Source organism: Carcharhinus amblyrhynchos, chromosome 1 (genome assembly GCF_965287045.1).
Source record: "Carcharhinus amblyrhynchos chromosome 1, sCarAmb.v2.hapA, whole genome shotgun sequence".
Taxonomy (NCBI): Eukaryota; Metazoa; Chordata; class Chondrichthyes; order Carcharhiniformes; family Carcharhinidae; genus Carcharhinus; species Carcharhinus amblyrhynchos.
Window position 1 is genome coordinate 10,442,179 of NC_137324.1, and position 19,164 is coordinate 10,461,342.

The 19,164-nt window shown below is 44.9% G+C and overlaps 1 protein-coding gene across 2 annotated transcripts in view; it reads right to left on the reverse strand.

Annotated features, from left to right (window-relative positions):
- Positions 1–4,028: 4,028 nt before the first annotated feature.
- aup1 (AUP1 lipid droplet regulating VLDL assembly factor) overlaps positions 4,029–19,164 on the reverse strand; it is a 45,908-nt gene continuing 30,772 nt past the window's right edge. For both annotated transcript variants that reach the window (XM_080193472.1, XM_080193482.1), the window contains exons 8-12: positions 18,555–18,660; positions 17,863–18,018; positions 13,045–13,214; positions 5,216–5,307; positions 4,029–4,288 (exon numbers count right to left, since the gene is read on the reverse strand). In XM_080193472.1, the coding sequence (XP_080049598.1) occupies positions 4,225–4,288; positions 5,216–5,307; positions 13,045–13,214; positions 17,863–18,018; positions 18,555–18,660 (588 nt within the window). In that variant the 3' untranslated portion in view covers positions 4,029–4,224. The remainder of the gene's footprint in view (positions 4,289–5,215; positions 5,308–13,044; positions 13,215–17,862; positions 18,019–18,554; positions 18,661–19,164) is intronic.

Below are 19,164 nucleotides of genomic sequence, written 5' to 3' on the forward strand. Positions count from 1 at the left end.
TACAGCACAGGGACAGGCACTTTGGCCCTCAAAGCCTGCACCGGCCATGCTGCCCGACTGAACTAAAGTCCCCTACCCTTCTGGGTACCATATTTCTCTATTCATAAGAACATAAGAAATAGGAGCAGGAGTAGGCCATCTAGCCCTTCGGGCCTGCCCCACCATTCAATAAGATCATGGCTGATCTGAAGTGGATCAGTTCCACTTTCCCGCTTTCTCCCCATAACCCTTAATTCCCTTGTCTATCATAAATCTATCTACCCGTGACTTAAATATATTTAGCGGGGTAGCCTCCACCACTTCAATGGGCAGAGAATTCCAGAGATTCACCACCCTTTGAGTGAAGAAGTTCCTCCTCAACTCCGATCTAAACTGCCCCCCCCCACTTATCTTGAGGCTGTGCCCTCTAGTTCTGCTATCCTTTCTAAGCGGGAAGAATCTCTATCTCTACCCTATCCATCACCTTCATTATCTTATACGTCTCTATAAGATCCCCCCTCATCCTTCTAAGCTCCAACGAGTACAGACCCAGTCTATTTATTCCCATCTTATTCATGTATTTTCAAGACGCCCCTCAAAACTCACTATCATATCTGCTTATAGTACCCCCCACCCCCACGCTCCCTCCCCAGCAATGAGTTCCAGGCAACCACCACTCACTGTAAAAAACTTGCCTCATACATCTCCTTTAGACCTATGCCCCCTAGTAATTTACTCTTCCACTCTGGGAAAAAGCTTCTGACTATCCACTCTGTCCACGCCCCTCATAATCTTGTAGACTTCCATCAGGTCACTCCTCAACCTTCGTTGTTTCAGTGAGAACAAGTTTCTCCAACCTTTCCTCATGGCTAATGTCCTCCGTACCAAGCAACATCTTGGTAATTCTTTTCTGTACCCTCTCCAAAGCCTCCACATCCTTCTGGTAGTGTGGCAACCAGAATTGAACACTGTATTCCAAGTGCACTCTAAGTTTCTGTAAAGCTACAGCACGACTTGCCAATTCTTAAACTCAACGCCCCAGCTGATGAAGGCAAGATTACTGTCTTGACTACCTTCTCCACCTATGTTGCCACTTTCAGTGACTGTGTACCTGTCAGCAAGATCCCTCTATCAAAAGGGTTCTGACATTTACCAAATAATTCCTATCTGTATTAGATATTCCAAAATGCATTACCTCACATTTGTCTGGCTTAAACTCCATTTGACATCTTTCCCCAAGCCTCCAATCGATCAGTATCTTGCTATATCCTCATTGCTATCTGCAAATCCACCAACCTTTGTGTCGTCCACAAATTTACTAATCAAACCAGTTACATTTTCCTGTAGATCACTTCTATATATTACAAACTCCTCAAGAGTAGCTTCTTCCCTGTTGTCAGCTGGAGTACTGTGTGCAGTTTTGGGCGCCGTACTTACGCAAGGATATTTTGGCCCTGGAGGGAGTGCAAAGGAGGTTTACTAGGCTGATACCGGAGTTGAGGGGATTGAGCTATGAGGAGAGGCTGAATAAACTAGGCTTGTACTCGTTAGAGTTTAGAAGAATGAGGGGAGATCTCATTGAGACGTATAAGATGATGAATGGGATGGATAGGATAGAGGTGGAGAGACTCTTCCCGCTCAAAAAAGACAGTAGGACTAGGGGGCACAGCCTCAAGATAAAGGGGAGGCGGTTTAGAACGGAGTTGAGGAGGAACTTCTTCACTCAAAGGGTGGTGAATCTCTGGAATTCTCTGCCCGTTGAAGTGGTGGAGGCTGCCTCGCTAAATATTTTTAAGAAGCAGGTTGATGGGTTCTTGATAAGAGAGGAGATTAAGGGTTATGGGGAGAGGGCGGGAAAGTGGAACTGAGCCACGACAGATCAGCCATGATCTTATTGAATGGCGGGGCAGGCTCGAAGGGCTAGATGGCCTACTCCTGCTCCTATTTCTTATGTTCTTATGTTCTTATATTAAGCTGATCTTTCTCTACATCCTAGCTATGACTGTAACACTACATTCTGCACCCACTGCACCTAGTATGAAGATACAGTGATTAGCACTGCAGCCTCACACTGCCAGGGACTAGGGTTTGGTGCACTGTTTGTGCGGAGTCTGTACATCCGCCCCATGTCTGTGTGCATTTCCTCCGAGTGCTTCAGTTTCCTCTCACAGTCCAAAAGATGTGGTTAGGTACCCAAACAGGTGCTGGAGTATGGCGACTAGGGGATTTTCAGTAATTTCATTACAGTGTTAATGTGAGTCTACTTGTGACTAATAAATAAACTTTAACTTTAGGTGTAAAGATGACAAGAAGCAATGGACCTTGCCATACTCCTTGGTGCGGAGACAGCAGAAGGGTTACAGAGAACAGAGGCTCCAGGCCCATTTGACTGAAAAATAGCAGTGGGCAGAGCACGGCTATTGAGAATCTGCACTTCTTTGGAATTGACTTGAGGCCATATTTCAGCTTCCACTAAACATACTTGGCTGCCTTTTCTCCGGCCTGTTTCTGTTTTATACCGACTGCATGATTGAGAAAAGAAATCTGGAAGCATGCAAAGGAAAGGCTTTCATTGAAGATAACACAACAGCGAAGGGAACAAAGAAATCAGTTGTAGTGTCTTTATAGGATGCAATACTGGGCAGAGAAGTGGCAAATGGATTTCAACACGGATAATTGTGTAGAGGTCCATTTTGGCAGGTCCAATGGGATGAAGGAGTATAATATCAAGGGTAAGACTTTTAGCAGTGTAGAGGATCAGAACGATCTTGGGGTCCGGGTCCATAGGACTCTTAAATCGGCCTCACAGGTGGAGGATGTGGTCAAGAAGGCATATGGTGTACAAGCCTTCATTAATCGAGGGATTGCGTTTAGGAGTCGGGAGATAATGCTGCAACTTTATAAGACCCTTGTCAGACCCCACTTGGAGTACTGTGCACAGTTCTGGTCACCTCACTACAAGAAGGATGTGGAAGCTATTGAAAGGTTGCAGAGGAGATTTACAAGGACGTTGCCTGGATTGGGTGGCATGCCTTACGAGGATAGGTTGAGGGAGCTCGATCTTTTCTCCCTGGAGAGACGAAAGATGAGAGATGTCCTGATAGAGGTTTATAAGATGTTGAGAGGTATAGATAGACTGGATTCTCAGAGGCTATTTCCCAGGGCTGAAATGGTTGCTACGAGAAGACACAGGTTTAAGGTGCTGGGGAGTAGGTAAAGAGGAGATGTTAGGGGTAAGTTTTTCACTCAGGGGTTGGTGGGTGAGTGGAATCGGCTGCCGTCGGTGGTGGTGGAGGCGAACTCATTGGGGTCTTTTAAGAGACTTCTGGAAGAGTACATGGGATTTAATGGGATTGAGGGTTATAGATAAGCCTGGTAGGTAGGGATATGGTCAGTGCAACTTGTGGGCCGAAGGGTCTGTTTGTGCTGTAGTGTTCTATGTTCTATGTGGGCAGGTGCATTGGCCATGCTAATTTCTCCCTCAGTGTACCCGAACAGGTGCTGGAGTGTGGCGACAAGGGGATTTTCACAGTAATTTCATTGCAATGTTAATGTCAGTCTACTTGTGACTAATAAATAAACTTTAGGTGTAAAGGTGACAAGAAGCAATGGATCTTGCCATACTCTTTGGTGCGGAGACAGCAGAAGGGTTACAGAGAAGAGACTCCAGGCCCATTTGACTGAAAAATAGCAGCGAGCAGAGCATGGCTACTGAGAATCTGCAGGTTCTTGGAATTGACCTGTGGCCATATTTCAGCTTTCACTAAACACACTTGGCTGTCTTTTCTCCGGCCCGTTTCTGTTTTACATCGACTGCATGATCGAGAAAAAAAATCTGGAAGCGTGCAAAGGGAAGGCTTTCATTGAAGACAACACAACAGCGAAGGGAACAAAGAAATCAGTTGTAATATCTTTATAAAGACTCCAAAAAAAGGGACACAATCTGTTTGCAGAATATTAGAAATATCCAATATATGAACATGCATGATTGCCATGCAGACCCACTCTGCACTCTCAAGCCCCGACCCTCCCCCCCGCCCACCCCCACCCTCAGTTATTTTATTTGTAAAGTTTGCCCATAAAACATCTTTAAAAATCAGACCCATATTATTGGAGAACATTTTTCAAACAAAAAGAAAAATCCAAAAAAAAGACTATAAAGAAAAAAAGAGTAATTGTTCCGGTGCCATTTACACAAACAGAAATGCCAGACGAGATCTTGAGCACTGGGTCCTGCGGTTGAACTCAAGGGTCTTCAGCCCGGCTCTCTTCAGTCTGTGGCTCTAATCCGTGCTTCTCTACGTATCGCCTGTTTCGGGAAGGGACAAGGTGGTCAGAGATTACACAAAGAACACAGAAACAACACAGAAACAACGCAGAGACATGGGAGAGACAGCTGCAATTCACAAGAGCAGTCTGAAAGGTTAATCACGAGGGATTTTCAAATTGTATTTATTTGTTCACAGCATGTCAGCTGCTGGACAATTTCAACCATATTTTGCATGTAAATGATTCTGCACCACTTCTACGCCCAACTAATGCCAGCCTTTTACCCTTCCCATAGCTGGGCAATGATAAAAGTACCATGAGTAATGTATGAAGGAATGGGGTTATTTCTAGCAGATTCAGCTTTCCAACTAATAGCTCATACCCTGTTACAGTTCCAATACGTGGGATCTCACCCACATTGGGGTGTGCCAGTAAAACCAGTTGAAGCTTGGCATCCAGACTGCCAGAAAGGGACAATACTACATATCTCTGGAGACCAGCAGGATGACTGTGGCGCAAAGTGTAAAGCCCAATGTAATTAAACAGGCTCCCTAATGCGCAAGTTACTGGGGCAGAAGACAGGGCTGACAGGCATTGGCTTTTTAAGCAAAGCGTATCTTAAGCAAAGTGTGTGAAAATGCATGTATTACTTTGCTTGTTGTGTGGGTTTCCTTCGGGTGCTCCAGTTTTCAAAAACATGCAGTTAAGCAGATTGGCCAAGCTAAATTAATCCTTAGTGTCAAGGGATTAGTAGGGCAAATGCGTGGTTACTGGGATGGGGCCTGGGTGGGATTGTGGTCGGTGCAGACTCGATAGGCTGAATGGCCTCCTTCGGCACTGTAGGAATTCTATGATTCGGTTGAGCTGTGAATGTTACCGTTTGAGAAGGGCTATCCATTCCGTAAACCACCTCACATATCAGGAAAAATGAGCCAAAACGATTGTACTTTCTAACAATGGTACTGACCTCCTTGCGTAGGCATATAGGGCTTCTTTCCTTTCCTGTAGGGACAGGTGCCTGTCAACTGGTGATTTCTCAAATGTCGCTTTGGAAATAGGCTTTGAAAAAGAGACCAAACATATACAATCAAAATCAGAATGACCATTCTGCCCACCATGGATTGATGGCCCTGGTGTTTGTGGACTGAACTCCAGCTACCTCCAGGGATTGCTCTACCCCAAACGTCAGTCAGTGATGCTCTTTTCCAAATCCATGGCACAACACTAGGTGCAGTTTAAACTACAATCAACTAACATAAGAATCAGAACTGGAGTAAACTATACACATCGAGATTGCTTTGCCATTCAGTAAGACGGTGGAATTATTGGAATCAAGACCTGTTAAACTGTCACTTAGAAAGATACGGATTGGTCAGCATAGTTTTGTTTGGGGAAGATGATACCTTTCTGACTTAAATCTATTTTTCAGAGGAAGTAACAAGGCGGGTCAATGAGATAGTGCCGTGGATCTTGTCTACGTGGATTTTAGTAAGACATTTGACAAGGTCCCAAATGAGAGGCTGGTCAGCAAAGTGAAATCCAATGGGATACCGGAGAAAGTGGTGAGTTGGATCCAAAATTGTCTCAGTGACAGGAAGCAAAGGGCAATGGTTCGATGGACATTGGTGCAGATGGAACACAGTTTCCAGTGATGTTCCACAGAGCTTGGTGTTGGGGGCCTTTGCTGGTTGTTGTTCGACTTAAATGCAGAAGGCATGATTGGAAAATTTGTAAATGATTTGTAGATGTCGGCCATGTAGTTAACAGTGAAAAGGGTGGCTGAAGGCTCCAGAAGTTTACCAATTGTTTGACTGAGTGAGCAGAAAAATGGTAAATGGAATTTAATCCAAATAAGTGTGAAGAGATGCATCTGGGGAGGGTAAACAATGCAAGGAAATATCCGATAAACAGGAGGCCATTGAAAATCGAGAGACCTTGGTGTGTGTTCACAGATCCCTGAATGTGACAGGGCAGGTGGTAAAGAAATTACATGAAATGTTTTCCTTTATTGGCTGAGGCAATACAAAATATACAATACAAAGGCAGGGATGTAATGATGGAACTGCATTAAATGCTAGTTAGGCCACAGTAGGAATTTTGTGTACTGCTCTGGTCTCCAGGAAGACATAATTGCCTTTGAGAGAATACAGAGGAGATTTAGAAGAACGTTGCCAGGGCTTGAAAGTTGCAACCATGAGGAGAGACTGGATGGGCTAGGGTTGTTTTCTTTAGAACAGAGCAGGCTGAGGAGCGACCTAATTGAGGTGTACAAAATGATGAGTGACTTAGGTAGGGTAGACAGGAAAGACCTGTTTCCCTGAGCTGAGGATTCATTAATGATTGGTAGAAGGATTGGGGGGACCCAGAGCGTGGTGGACTTCTGGAATAGGGCCTGGGTGGACTTCACTATCTGAACTGGCAGTTAAGGCTGAAATGCTCAACTCATTTAAAAAAGTACCTGGATCTGCACCGGAACTGCTGTAACCTGCCAGGCCATGGACCAGGTGACAGAAAATGGGATTAAAATGAGCAGCTCATTTATTTTCTCACTTTTTTGGCTGGCGCAGACACAATGGGCCCCATCTTACCAACAAGTTGCGCCCATTTTCCCTGAGTCTGAGCAAATCGCGACTTTATCAAGACCCGCGATTGGTGCAGATCCGTTCTACGCACAAATCAGGCGCAATGACGATTTAAATTGAACGAATGGACAGCATTTCCCCCATTACCGCCGTGTTTGCCGATCCACAACCGTACTGTTACGGATCTGCTAAATAAAAGTCTGAGTCAGGTGCTCCAGCCTCTGAAGAGGGCCTTCATTGTTTCTAATGGCTCTCTGACTCAGATCAGGAATGGGGTGAGTCAAATCGCTGTCTGATTTGGGGGGGAGGAGGAGGAGGAAAGAAAATAGAACATAGCACAGTACAGCCTTTCGGCCCGCTATGCTGTGCCCAGTTATGTCCGAACCAAGATCAAGCTATCCCAGTCCCTATCATTCTGGTGTGCGCCATGTGCCTATCCAATAACCGCTTGAAAGTTCCTTAAGTGTCCGACTCCACTATCACAGCAGGCAGTCCATTCCACACCCCAACCACTCTGAGTAAAGAACCTACCCCAGACATCCCTCCTATATCTCCCACCATGAACCTTATAGTTATGCCCCCTAATAACAGCTACATCCACCCGAGGAAATAGTCTCTGCACCCTATCTATCCTCCTCATCATTTATAAACCTCTATTAAGTCACCTCTCATCCTCTCCACGCAAAAGAGAAAAGCCCCAGCTCCCTCAACCTTTCCTCATAAGACCTACCCTCCAAACCAGGCAGCATCCTGGCAAATCTCCTCTGCACTCTCTCCAACGCTTCCACATCCTTCTTATAATGAGGTGACCAGAACTGCACACAATATTCCAAATGTGGTCTCACCAAGGACCTGTATAGTTGCAGCATAACCCCACAGCTCTTAAACTCAAACCCCCTGTTAATAAACGCTAACACACTATAGGCCTTCTTCACGGCTCTATCCACTGGAGTGGCAACCTTCAGAGATCTGTGGATATGAACCACAAGATCTCTCTGTTCCTCCACATTCCTCAGAACTCTGCCGTTGACCCTGTAATCCATATTCAAGTTTGTCCTACCAAAATGAGTCACCTTGCAGTTATCAGGGTTAAATTCCATCTGCCACTTTTCTGCCCAGCTCTGCATCCTATCAATGTCTCTTTGCAGCCTACAAGAATCTTCCACCTCATCCACTACTCCACCAATCTTGGTGTCATCAACAAATTTACTAACACACCCTTCAGCCCCCCCTCTTCCAAGTCACTGATATAAATGACAAATAGCAGAGGAGCCAGCACCGATCCCTGTACTACACCGCTGGTAACTGGCCTCCAGTGAGGTCCGATCACCGTGGAGGTGGAGGAAGGAGGGGGGGCAGATGGATCTCTGGTGGGAAGGCAGGGGAAGTGCGCTGCCACTCTGGGCGATTGGTGGGGAGGGAGGGGGCAGGGGTGGCAATCAATCTAGGTAGTGGTGAGGGTGGATAAGGGGGGGGGGGGGCAGTGATACGTGTGTCCCCCTTATTCTCCCCCGACCACCCACACACGTCTCTGCACCCCCCTTATCCACCCCCCATTACCCAGACCGACTGCCACCTCTGCCCACTCCTCCCCCATCATCGCCCACAGAGTGGCAGCGGAACCCCCTGCCACCACCCCCCCACCAGAAATCCATCTGCCAACCACCCCCCCACCCCACCCCCCCTAAGATACATCTTACCCAGCCCCCCCCAACTTCCCGAGATACACCCTCGCTTCCGGGCTGCTTTCTCCGGATTGGGAGCGATCTGACAAGGGTGCGCTTTTTCCAATTTTTTTCTAACTGCACGTGTGGTTCAGAGCTCCAATCATTCTGGCAGTGCCAAGCCCCACCCATAGCGCAAACTGGACTGGAGATGGCTGAGAGCGTATGGGGGCGCCTGAAAGCGGATTTCTGAGTCGATCTGCACTATGCCCAGAATCGGCACTTGGAATGAAAAATGGTAAAAATCGAGTCTTTTCTACATTTCTAAGATCATGGCTGTCTTAGGCTTTAATTAACTCGATATCCATTAATTCCCTGACAGACCGATCCCAACTTTGTATGCAATCAGTGATGGAACTGCCACCAGCCTCTGGGGTAGAGAATTCCAAAGGTTCACAAGTGAAGTAATTTCTCCTCGTCTAAATGATCAACCCTTATCCTGAGACTGTGCCCCCACGTTTGGACTTTCACTGTTCAGGGGAATGCCTCTCAGCAGAAAAGCGAGAACAGAACTATTCGCACAGTAACAGAAATGTGGAAAGGAACAGATTAAACACAGTAAAAAGTCTGACAACACCAGGTTTTAGTCCAACCGATTTATTTGATAATAGACTCACAAGCTTTCGAGGTTAGCTTGTGAGTCTATTATCAAATAAATCGGTTGGACTAAAACCTGGTGTTGTCAGACTTTTTACTGTGTTTACGCCAGTCCAACGCTGGCATACCCACATCATGACTACTATCGAAAGGAACAGATGACAGAAATAGGATCTAGATTCAGTTACTTACAATTCTGGACAGGACATGTTGACGGGTAAGTTGAAATCTTTGCCTAAACTGTAACTTGCACCAAGTTGTGCTCATGAACCTATGATGCTTTTGTCAGGTAACACCTTGATTTTAAAAAATTCTCATCGTTATTTTCCAATGTCTGTATGCTTTAGTCCCTCCCTATCATTTATAATCTCCTCCCGTGCCATCATGCTCCAAGATCTCTCCATTCCTCCAAATCTGGCCTCGTGCATGTTTCCTACTTGAATTGTTTCACAATTGGTGAGTGTCTTTGGCTGCTAGGCCCAAACCTTGGAACTCCCCCCCCAAACCATGCCTTCTCCTTTAGCCTCCTGAAAAGGCAAATGGAACGTTATCTTCCATTACAACAGGAATTGAACATAAAAGGATGTAATGAATCATTTAGACAGGGCATTGGTATATAGGGCAGGAAAATTCCACCCCAGGTCAATGGATCTTTGCAATGGCCCACCCAATATGATTATTGTGGCTGGTGGGATGGGAATACTCCCTTCAAGAGTTTTACATCTCTGTAAGATCACCTCATGATGGGCACACCTTGCCAGGCTGAAAATTCATACTTTTTCCCAAAAATCAGATCCTGACATCAAGGACCATCAAGAGAAGTGAAATTTCAGGATACAGTCCGATAGCAGGTAGCTGATTCTGGGGTTAATAGATCCATATTAAAGAGAGCTGGATTGATAACCATTAAAGACAGATTGAGCATTACGGAGGTATTAAACAACGCTGCTTTTGATTCAAGGGAAGAAATCAGCTTAATGAAAAGGTGACAGAATAGCGTGGGTTGAGAGAGACACTGACAGAAGGAAGCTGGGATTAGACTGGGGAAAGTTCTGCTTTGACCAACAGTGACACAACTGAGTCATAAGTTTTCTATGATTCGAAGGATTACACACTACTTATCACTGTCGACATTGTATATTTATATGCAAACAAGTCTCTACCATTTACAACGTGCATGCCTTCTCCAACTGGCAATAAATGTGAGCCATTTGTCGCTCTTGCAACAGCCAAACTGCCAGGATGAGACAGCGAGTGACAGAACCATTTAAAAACTGAGAGGGGTATGGCAGCACTGCTTTAGATTTAGCTGAAAAGAGAGGCATGTTGCTGGAGCTTTTCATCTTGCACTCATCAGGACATAAAACGCAAGAACGCCAGATTTAAATTATTGCAAAAATTATACCACAGGAGAAAGGCCAAATCAGCACCCTTTTCTCCTGGAGACTAAACTGTGATGAGCACTAGGTGAAAAGTTTTAAAAATAGCCACCTTTTTTCTGGAAGTCCTGTACTACCAATAACTGCTTTGGACTTGTTCCTCTCCTTAGCAGATGCATGGGGAAGAATGGGATCCTGGATTTCTTAAAAAGCTGATCAAAATGTTGGGGAAAAGGGGAAACGGGAGAACCCCATGAAAGGGATCATACACAGCTCCTGGATGGATGATCCTGTGGAAGATCCCTTACCGAAGTACTGCATGGTAGGTTGTTGCATAAGGTTAAATCTCATGGGATTCAGGGTGAGATATCTAAATGGATACAAAATTGGCCTGGTGTTGTCAGACCTTTTTACTGTGTTCTTCTCAGAAGCCAGAGGGTGGTTGTAGAGACTTGTTTTTCAAACTGGAGGCCTGTGACCAGCGGTATGCCTCAGGGATCAGTGCTGAGTCCACTGTTATTTGTCATTTATATTAATGGTTTGGATGAGAATATAGGAGGCACGGTTAGTAAGTTTGCAAGTGACGCTAAGATCGGAAGCACAGTGAAGAAAGTTATCTCCAATTGCAACTGGATCTTGTTCAATTGGGCCAGTGGGCTGACGAATGGAGTTTAATTTAGACAAATGCGAGGTGATGCATTTTGGTAGACTGAACCAGAGCAGGACTTACTCATTTAATGGTAGGGTTTTGAGGAAAGTTACAGAACAAAGAGATCTAGGTGTACACGTTCATAACTCCTTGAAAGTGGAGTCACAGGTGGACAGAATGGTGGAGAAGGCATGCGGCATGCTTGGTTTCATCGGTCAGAACATTAAATACAGAAGTTGAAGTTGTACAAGATACTGGTAAGGCCACACTTGGAAAACTGTGTGCAATTCTGGTCACCCTATTATAGAGAGGATATTATTAAACTAGAAAGAATGCAGAAAAGATTTACTAGGATGCTACTGGGATTTGATGGATTGAGTTATAAGGAGAGGTCAGATAGACTGGGACTTTTTCTCTGGAGCGTAGGAGGCTGAGGGGTGATCTTACAGAGGTCTGTAAAATAATGAGGGATATAGACAGGGTAGATAGTCAATATCTTTTCCCAAAGGTAGGGGAGTCTAAAACTAGAGGGCATAGGTTTAAGGTGAGAGATGCAAAAGTGTTCAGAGGGGCAGATTTTTCACACAAAGGGTGGTGATAGTCTGGAACAAGCTGCCAGAGGTGATAGTAGTAGAAGTGAGTACAATTTTGTCTTTTAAAAAGCATTTAGATAGTTACATGGGTACAATGGGTACAGAGCGATATGGGCCAAATGCGGGCAATTGGGATTAGCTTACGGGTTTTTAAAAAAAGGGTGCCATGGACAAGTTGGGCCGAAGGCCCTGTTTCCATGCTGTAAATCTCTGTAACTCTATTACCACTTTACTGCAGTAACATTTGCTATAAGGGAGACTTGTATAACAGACAATATGACCAGTGTTAAGGATTTTTGAAGATTAATGTAGAGGGTCTTCCCACCAGACTGTTGCAGTTGACCTCGCAAGCTTACTTGAATACTGACTAAAACACATGGAAAGAGGTTATCCACTTTGGTAGAAATAATAGTAGGAGGGATTATTATTTGAAAGGCGAAAAGCTGCAGCATGCTACAGTGCAGAGGGACCTGGGGGTCCTTGTGCACGAGTTGCAAAAACTCAGTCTGCAGGTGCAGCAGGTGATCAAGAAGGCAAATGGAATGTTGGCCTTTATAGCGAGGGGCATAGAATATTAAAGCAGGGCAGTCTTGCGGCAACTGTACAGGGCACTGGTGAGGCCGCAACTGGAGTACTGTGTGCAGTTTTGGTCACCACATTTGCGAAAGGATATATTGGCCTTGGAGGGAGTACAGAGAAGGTTCACCAGGCTGATGCCAGAAATGAGGGGGTTAGCCTATGAAGAGAGATTAAATAGACTGGGTCTGTACTCGTTAGAGTTTAGAAGGCTGAGGGGGGAATCTTATAGAGACTTACAAGATAATGAAGGGGCTAGATAGGGTAGAGGTAGAGAGATTCTTCCCGCTCAGAAAGGACAGCAGGACTAGAGGGCACAGCCTCAAGATAAGAACGGGGGGGGGGGGGCAGTTTAGAACGGAGTTGAGGAGGAAATTCTTCACTCAAAGGGTGGTGAATCTCTGGAATTCTCTGCCCATTGAAGTGGTGGAGGCTACCTTGCTGAATATATTTAAGTCACAGGTAGATAGGTTTCTGATAGACAGGTTTCTGATAGACAAGGGAATTAAGGGTTATGGGGAGAAAGCGGGAAAGTGGAACTGATCCACTTCAGATCAGCCATGATCTTATTGAATGGCGGGGCAGGCTCAAAGGGCTAGATGGCCTGCTCCTGCTCCTATTTCTTATGTTCCTAAAGAGTGCAGTCAGGAGGGTACCCAGTTTAACTTGGGTGGATGTGGCAGCACTGATGTTTACCTTGGCAGTAGGTGCATCCTTCTTCAGCGAGGTGACCAATTTGCTGGTTGCCAGGCGAGGCTTACTTGACAAAGATATGCTGGAGGAACTGACTGACACTTCTTCTGGGGTGAACTGTACTCTCCCCTCCAGTAGGTTCGTGATGGTCGTGTCAACACATTTCGTATTTACTGAGCAAGTGAAGAAGAAAGCAAGGTCAATGAACAAGTTGAGGACTACGTCAACTGGCGGCTCAAAGTCCAATCAACACTCAAAAAGCTACATAAAAACTGAAACAAATTGAGAGTTAGCTTATAAAGAAAACACTGACACTATTCAAGAAACAAAGTACAGTACAGGACAGGAACAGGTCCTTTGGCCTGCTGAGCCTGCGCAACACACACCACCTTTCTAAACTAAAAATCTTTTGCCTCGATATGGTCCATATTTCTCTACTCTCTGCCAAGTCATGCGTTTGTCTCTTAAATGTTGCTCTTGTATCTGTTTCTACCATCTCCTCGGGCAGTGCATTCCAGGCACTTACCACCCTCTGTGTAAAATACTTGCCTCCCAGTTTACTAAGACAGAAAAATAATGAACCTGCATTTATAAAGCACCTCAGGTCATCCCAATTTCATTGAAGTATTTGTAAAGTGCAGTTACTGATGAATTGTAGAATGTGCAGCAATTTGGCACAGCAAGCTCCCACAAACTGCAATGTAAGGTTAACCAGATAAAGAGCTTTTTTTTAAATTATGTTAGCTGTGGGATAGATATTGGCCAGGACATCAGGGAAGAACTAATTCTGCTCATTTTTAAAATAAATCCAGGATCTCTCATATCCACCTGAGAGAGCAAATGGGGGTCATGGTTTAAAGACACATTCTAAAGACTGACCATCAACAATGCAGTATTTCCCCAGTAGTGTACTGGAGTAGGCACTGTAAGTACTCTCACAACACCAGGTTAAAGTCCAACAGGTCTATTCGGTAGCATGAGCTTTCAGAGTGTTGCCCCTTCATCAGGTGAGAAAACACTCATCAGGTAAGGTAACTACTTCCTGTGCCTACCCCAGTCCAACACTGGCAATTCCAAGTGTCTACTCCAGTACACTACTGGAGAAATACTGCATTGTTGACAGTCAGTCTTTAGAACGTGTCTTTAAACCATGACCCCCATCTGCTCTCTCAGGTGGATATGAGAGATCCTGGATTTATTTTAAAAGTGAGTAGTATTAGTTCTTCCCTGATGTCCTGGCCAATACCTATCCCATAGCTAACATCATTGGAAAAAAAAAAGCTCTTTATCTGGTTAATCTTACATTGCTGTTTGTGGGAGCTTGCTGTGCCAAATTGCTGCACAACCTGCAATTCATCAGTAACTGCACATTAGAAATACTTCAATGACTTTGGGATGACCTGAGGTGCTTTATAAATGGAATGCCAGTTAAGGGTTAGGTCCACGCCAAACAATGACTGCTCTTCAAAGAAAACATTTATCTTCTCTCAGCACGCTTATGAATAGGGTGGCACAGTGGTTAGCACAGCTGCCTCACAACGCCAGGGACCCAGGTTTGATTCCCGGTGTGGAGTTTGCACATTCTTGCCGTATGTGCGTGGGTTCCCTCCCACAGTCCAAAGATGCGCTGGTTAGGTGAACTGGCCATGCTAACTTGCCCCTTAGTGTCAGGGGGACTAGCTGGGGTAAATGCATGGAGTTATGCAGATGGGGCCCGGGTGAGATTGCAGTCAGTGAAGACTCAATGGGCCGAATGGCCTCATGCTGCACTGTAGGGTTCTATAAGTTGGAGAAATAGGTTGATCACCCTTCACTTAATCTATGTAACTTTCATCCTACTTAGAACAATACAGCAAAAAACAGACAATTCTATAAAGAGTGGGCAATCTAACCCACCAGACTATTACCCAGGCTGTGAAGATATGAACAGACACTTGTCAGTGAAGAAGCACTTTGCTGACATCAGTCCTCTTTCACCTTTGGACTTTATACAATGGTCATGGTTTAATGGGCTCCTGCATGGACTCCCATCTTCCACCTGCTATAAACTTAAGCTCATCTAAATTTCTGCTGCCTGATGCATACCAAGACCTGTTATTCTTATTTTTTATTTCCTGGGGGATGGATGCCACTGGCTAGGCCAGCATTTATTGCCCATCCCTAATTACTCTTGAGAAGACTGACATTGGTGCCTGGTTCAACTAAGTTCTGGTTTAAAAGTTTTTAATCACTGTTTTCAAATTCCTCTATGGCCCTGTCCATCCCATCTCCGTAATCTCGTCCCATGCCCCTCCAAATTCTCTGAGCTCTTCCACTCTGCCCTGCTTGACATCCTTAATTTAAATTGCTTGAACACTGGTGGTCATGCCTTCTGCTGCCAAAGGCCTAAGCTCTGGAATTCCCTCCCTAAACCACTCTCCTCCTCAAAACTTACTGCTTTGGTTAATGGTAAAGTTAGAGTAAAGTTTTATTTATAAGTCACAAGTAAGCCTTACAATGGAGTTACTGTGAAATTCCCCTAGTCGCCACATTCCAGCCCTAGTTCGGGTCAATGTGCGTAACCAGCACATCATTCAGACAGTGGGGGGAAACAAGAACATCTGGGGGAAACCCACGCAGACACAGGGAGAATGTACAGACTCCACACAGACAGTGACCCAAGCCGGGAATCGAACCTGAGTCCCTGGCGCTGTGAAGCAGCAGTGCAAACTACTGTGCCGTAATCTCCCCTAATATCTCCCTATGCAGTTTTGATGTTCTTTTAAAGCACACAGCTTTAAGCATTTTCGAGTGCATTAATAAGCAAAAGGTGCTGTATAAATTTAAGTCGCTCTTGTTACTGTTGTAACCCCTCAATCTCTGGTGAATCTATTCTGAACTCAAAAGTCTTTACGCCTTCCCTAAAACGAGGCCCCCAAAATTGAATGTAATAATCTAACTGGCACTGAACTAGTGTTTTATGTAGGTTTAGCATAACCTCCTCAGTTGTCTAATCTGTGCCTCTACTTATAAATCCCAGGGCCCTGTATGCTTTAGTGATGTCCAACCACCCTAAAACCATTTGTGCACAGAAACTCTCATCTCTCTGTTCCTTGCGTCCACTTTTAATACTGTAGCCAGAAAGGCTGATCTGAAAAGCACTTGCAGTCAGTAAAGGTCCTGTGCAAGTCCTGAGACAAAGAGGGAGTCACTTTGTTCTGTCGATAGCAGCTTTTTAAGTGTTACAGTGCCCTCCAATGGCAGAAACTGGGCAATAAGCAATATGTGCATTTCCAATTAGTTCACCCATACTCTGAAGCAAAGGTTCAAACATTATGGTACATCCACACAAGAGAAGGATCACGATACATCAAAGAAAGTCTTGCATTTAATACTGTTCACAACCTCTGGCCATGCCAAAGCACTTTGCACTGATGAAGCAATGTTGTAACGTAGGAAACGCAGCAGCTCATCAGAAAGGTCTGACAAACAGCAATGCAACGATAATGTTATTGTTTTCACAATGTTGATTGAGGAACAAATACTGGCCGGGACACGAGGGAGAACTCCCCTGCTCTTCTTTGAAACATTATGAATGGGATCTTGCATGTTGTCCTCAGCGGGCACACAGGGCCTCAGGGTAAGGTGTCATTTGAAAGACGGTACTCCTTGGGTACTGAACTGGACACGTCAGCCTGGGTTATGTGCCCACTCTCTGCAGTGCAAGCTTTAAACTATAATCCAACTATAACCACTGTGAACACTTACAACTTTTGCTTAAGAAAAACTCTTACTGTCAGACAGAAAGTAACAAGCCCTGCTAATGTTTGAGAGGTTTAAAGTTTATTTATTATTGTCACAAGTAGGCTTACCTTAACACTGCAATGAAGTTACTGTGGAAGTCCCCCAGTTACCACACTCCGGTACCTGTTCGGGTGCACTGAGGGAGAATTTAGCATGGCCAATTTGACTAATCAGCACGTCTTTCGACTGTGGGAGGAAACCGGAGGAAACCCATGCAGGCATGGGGAGAACGTGCAAACTCCACACAAAAACAGTGACCCAAGCTGGAATGGATCCAGGTCCCTGGCATTGTGGGGCAGCTGTGCTAACCACTGTGTCACCGTGTCACCTCGTGGGCATATTCACAATGTGATCAGTAGGCTGCAGGAGTCATGTGTTTCAGATCTGTTTTGAAATAATTACTGGTTGGGGCCATCACTGGCCTCAGTGACCTCAAGCAGCAAAACGATTGTTTCCTGGTCAGTAAAAAGAATGCATGTGTACATTTATTAAAAAATTAATTCACAGGACGATGGCACTGCTTGGCCAGCACTAATTGCCAATTCCTAGCTGCCCTTGAAGAAATTGTGCCTTCAATAAGACTGCATGAGCTGCCATAGCATTTCAGAGGGTATTCAGAGTCAAATCCATTGCTTTAGGCCTGGAATCACATACTGGACAGAATCCCTTGCCTAGACAGCATATTGAACCAGATGGGTTTTTAACCAACAATACAATGCTTTCATGGTCAACATTACTGACACTTTTCATTCTAGGTATGTTTAGTTGAATTTTAATTCTGAGATAGGATTTGACGGATGAACATGAAAAACTATCACTTTGGTGCGGTACCAGGTTGACAGCTGTCAATGGTCATCCCCAATCCAAGCAGCGCCAGGCATGGGGGGGGGGGGGGAAGACAGCAAATAGTCAATCAAATGACAGCAGACTTAAACAATAATAGCAAAGTAGTTAACGGCTGCTTCTAGTGCAAGATATATAATAGAGAGAAGTGGAAAGAAATTAGGGCAAGGGGGGAAAATAAAATTGACGTCCTACCTAGGTCCATCTTAATGACACTGAGCGGGATGTGAGGCAGCACCTCTTTGACTTGCTTTGCCATTCCAGCGATCCGGACATCCTCTGCAGACAAACTGCTAATGCTGAGGCCTGGGAGGAAGGTCCGAGCTCGATTTTCAGAAGGCTGGCTGTTGGCTGTTGAAACAGAACAATCAGATCTCCCAATTTTAGTTCTCTTCCCCCACTGACCCAAATCTGCTCATACTCCACCTTGCTCAGCACCAAAACATCTAAGCTCTTTGGATTTTCATTGGTACAAGTTTGGAACTCTCTTCCATGAAGGGCAGATGATGCTAGGTCCATTTTTAATTTTAAATCTATAATCAATAGATTTTTTTGCTAACCAGAAGTATTAAGGGATATGGAGCAAAGGCGGGCAGATGGAGTTAGATCACAGATGAGCCATGATCTCACTGAATGATGGAGCAGGCTCAAGAGGCTAAATGGCCCCCTCCTCGCCCTGTGTTCCTACACCATCCAATTAAAATGCCTCTCACGTTTTGCAAATCATATTTTGAATGCTGCATTTACATCTCAAACGTTGAATGGCTGACTTTGCAATCTTGCTGTAATTTGACTTGTCTTTGCAACGCACAAGAGCTTTTCCCCCGCATGAAAACAGCCACAGAGTGCATGCAAATTGATACAAGCAGCCAGAATGCAATCCTGACCTGAGGGGGCCGCTTGCGGTATCGTGTGCTTCATTCTTTTGAGGTATTCCAATTTATCAGACTTGGTATGCTGAGTCGATACGACATTGAGTTCCACAGCTAAGTGCTAATGAGAGAAAATTATAATTAGATTTGGAGACATAAAGGTGATGATAAACTGGGTGCTGCTGCTATTGAAGCAACTCAGATAGCAGACAGTAGACAATGCACACCTGTATTTATACAATCATACAACACAAAAAGAAGTCATTCCGCCTGATACCTGTGTCAAGCACTCCAACTAGCCCTACTGCCTTACTTGCTCCCCATACCCTCGCACATATTTTCCATGCAAGTATTTATCCAGCTTTGACTCTGATAATGAAAGACAAGGCAATGGCAGAGGCACTGAACAGGTAACTGTCTGTTGTCACTGCAAAGACTTCAAAAACTTCCCATAGATTCTTCAAAATCAAGAGGTGAACAGGAGGGAGGAACTTAAAACAGTCACTAGGGGAGAGATGCTGGGAAAACAATTAGACCTAAAGGCTGCCAAGTGCCCAGGAGCAGATGGCCACATCCTAGGGTCTTAAAATAAGTGGCTGCAGAAATATTTGATGTATTGGTTATA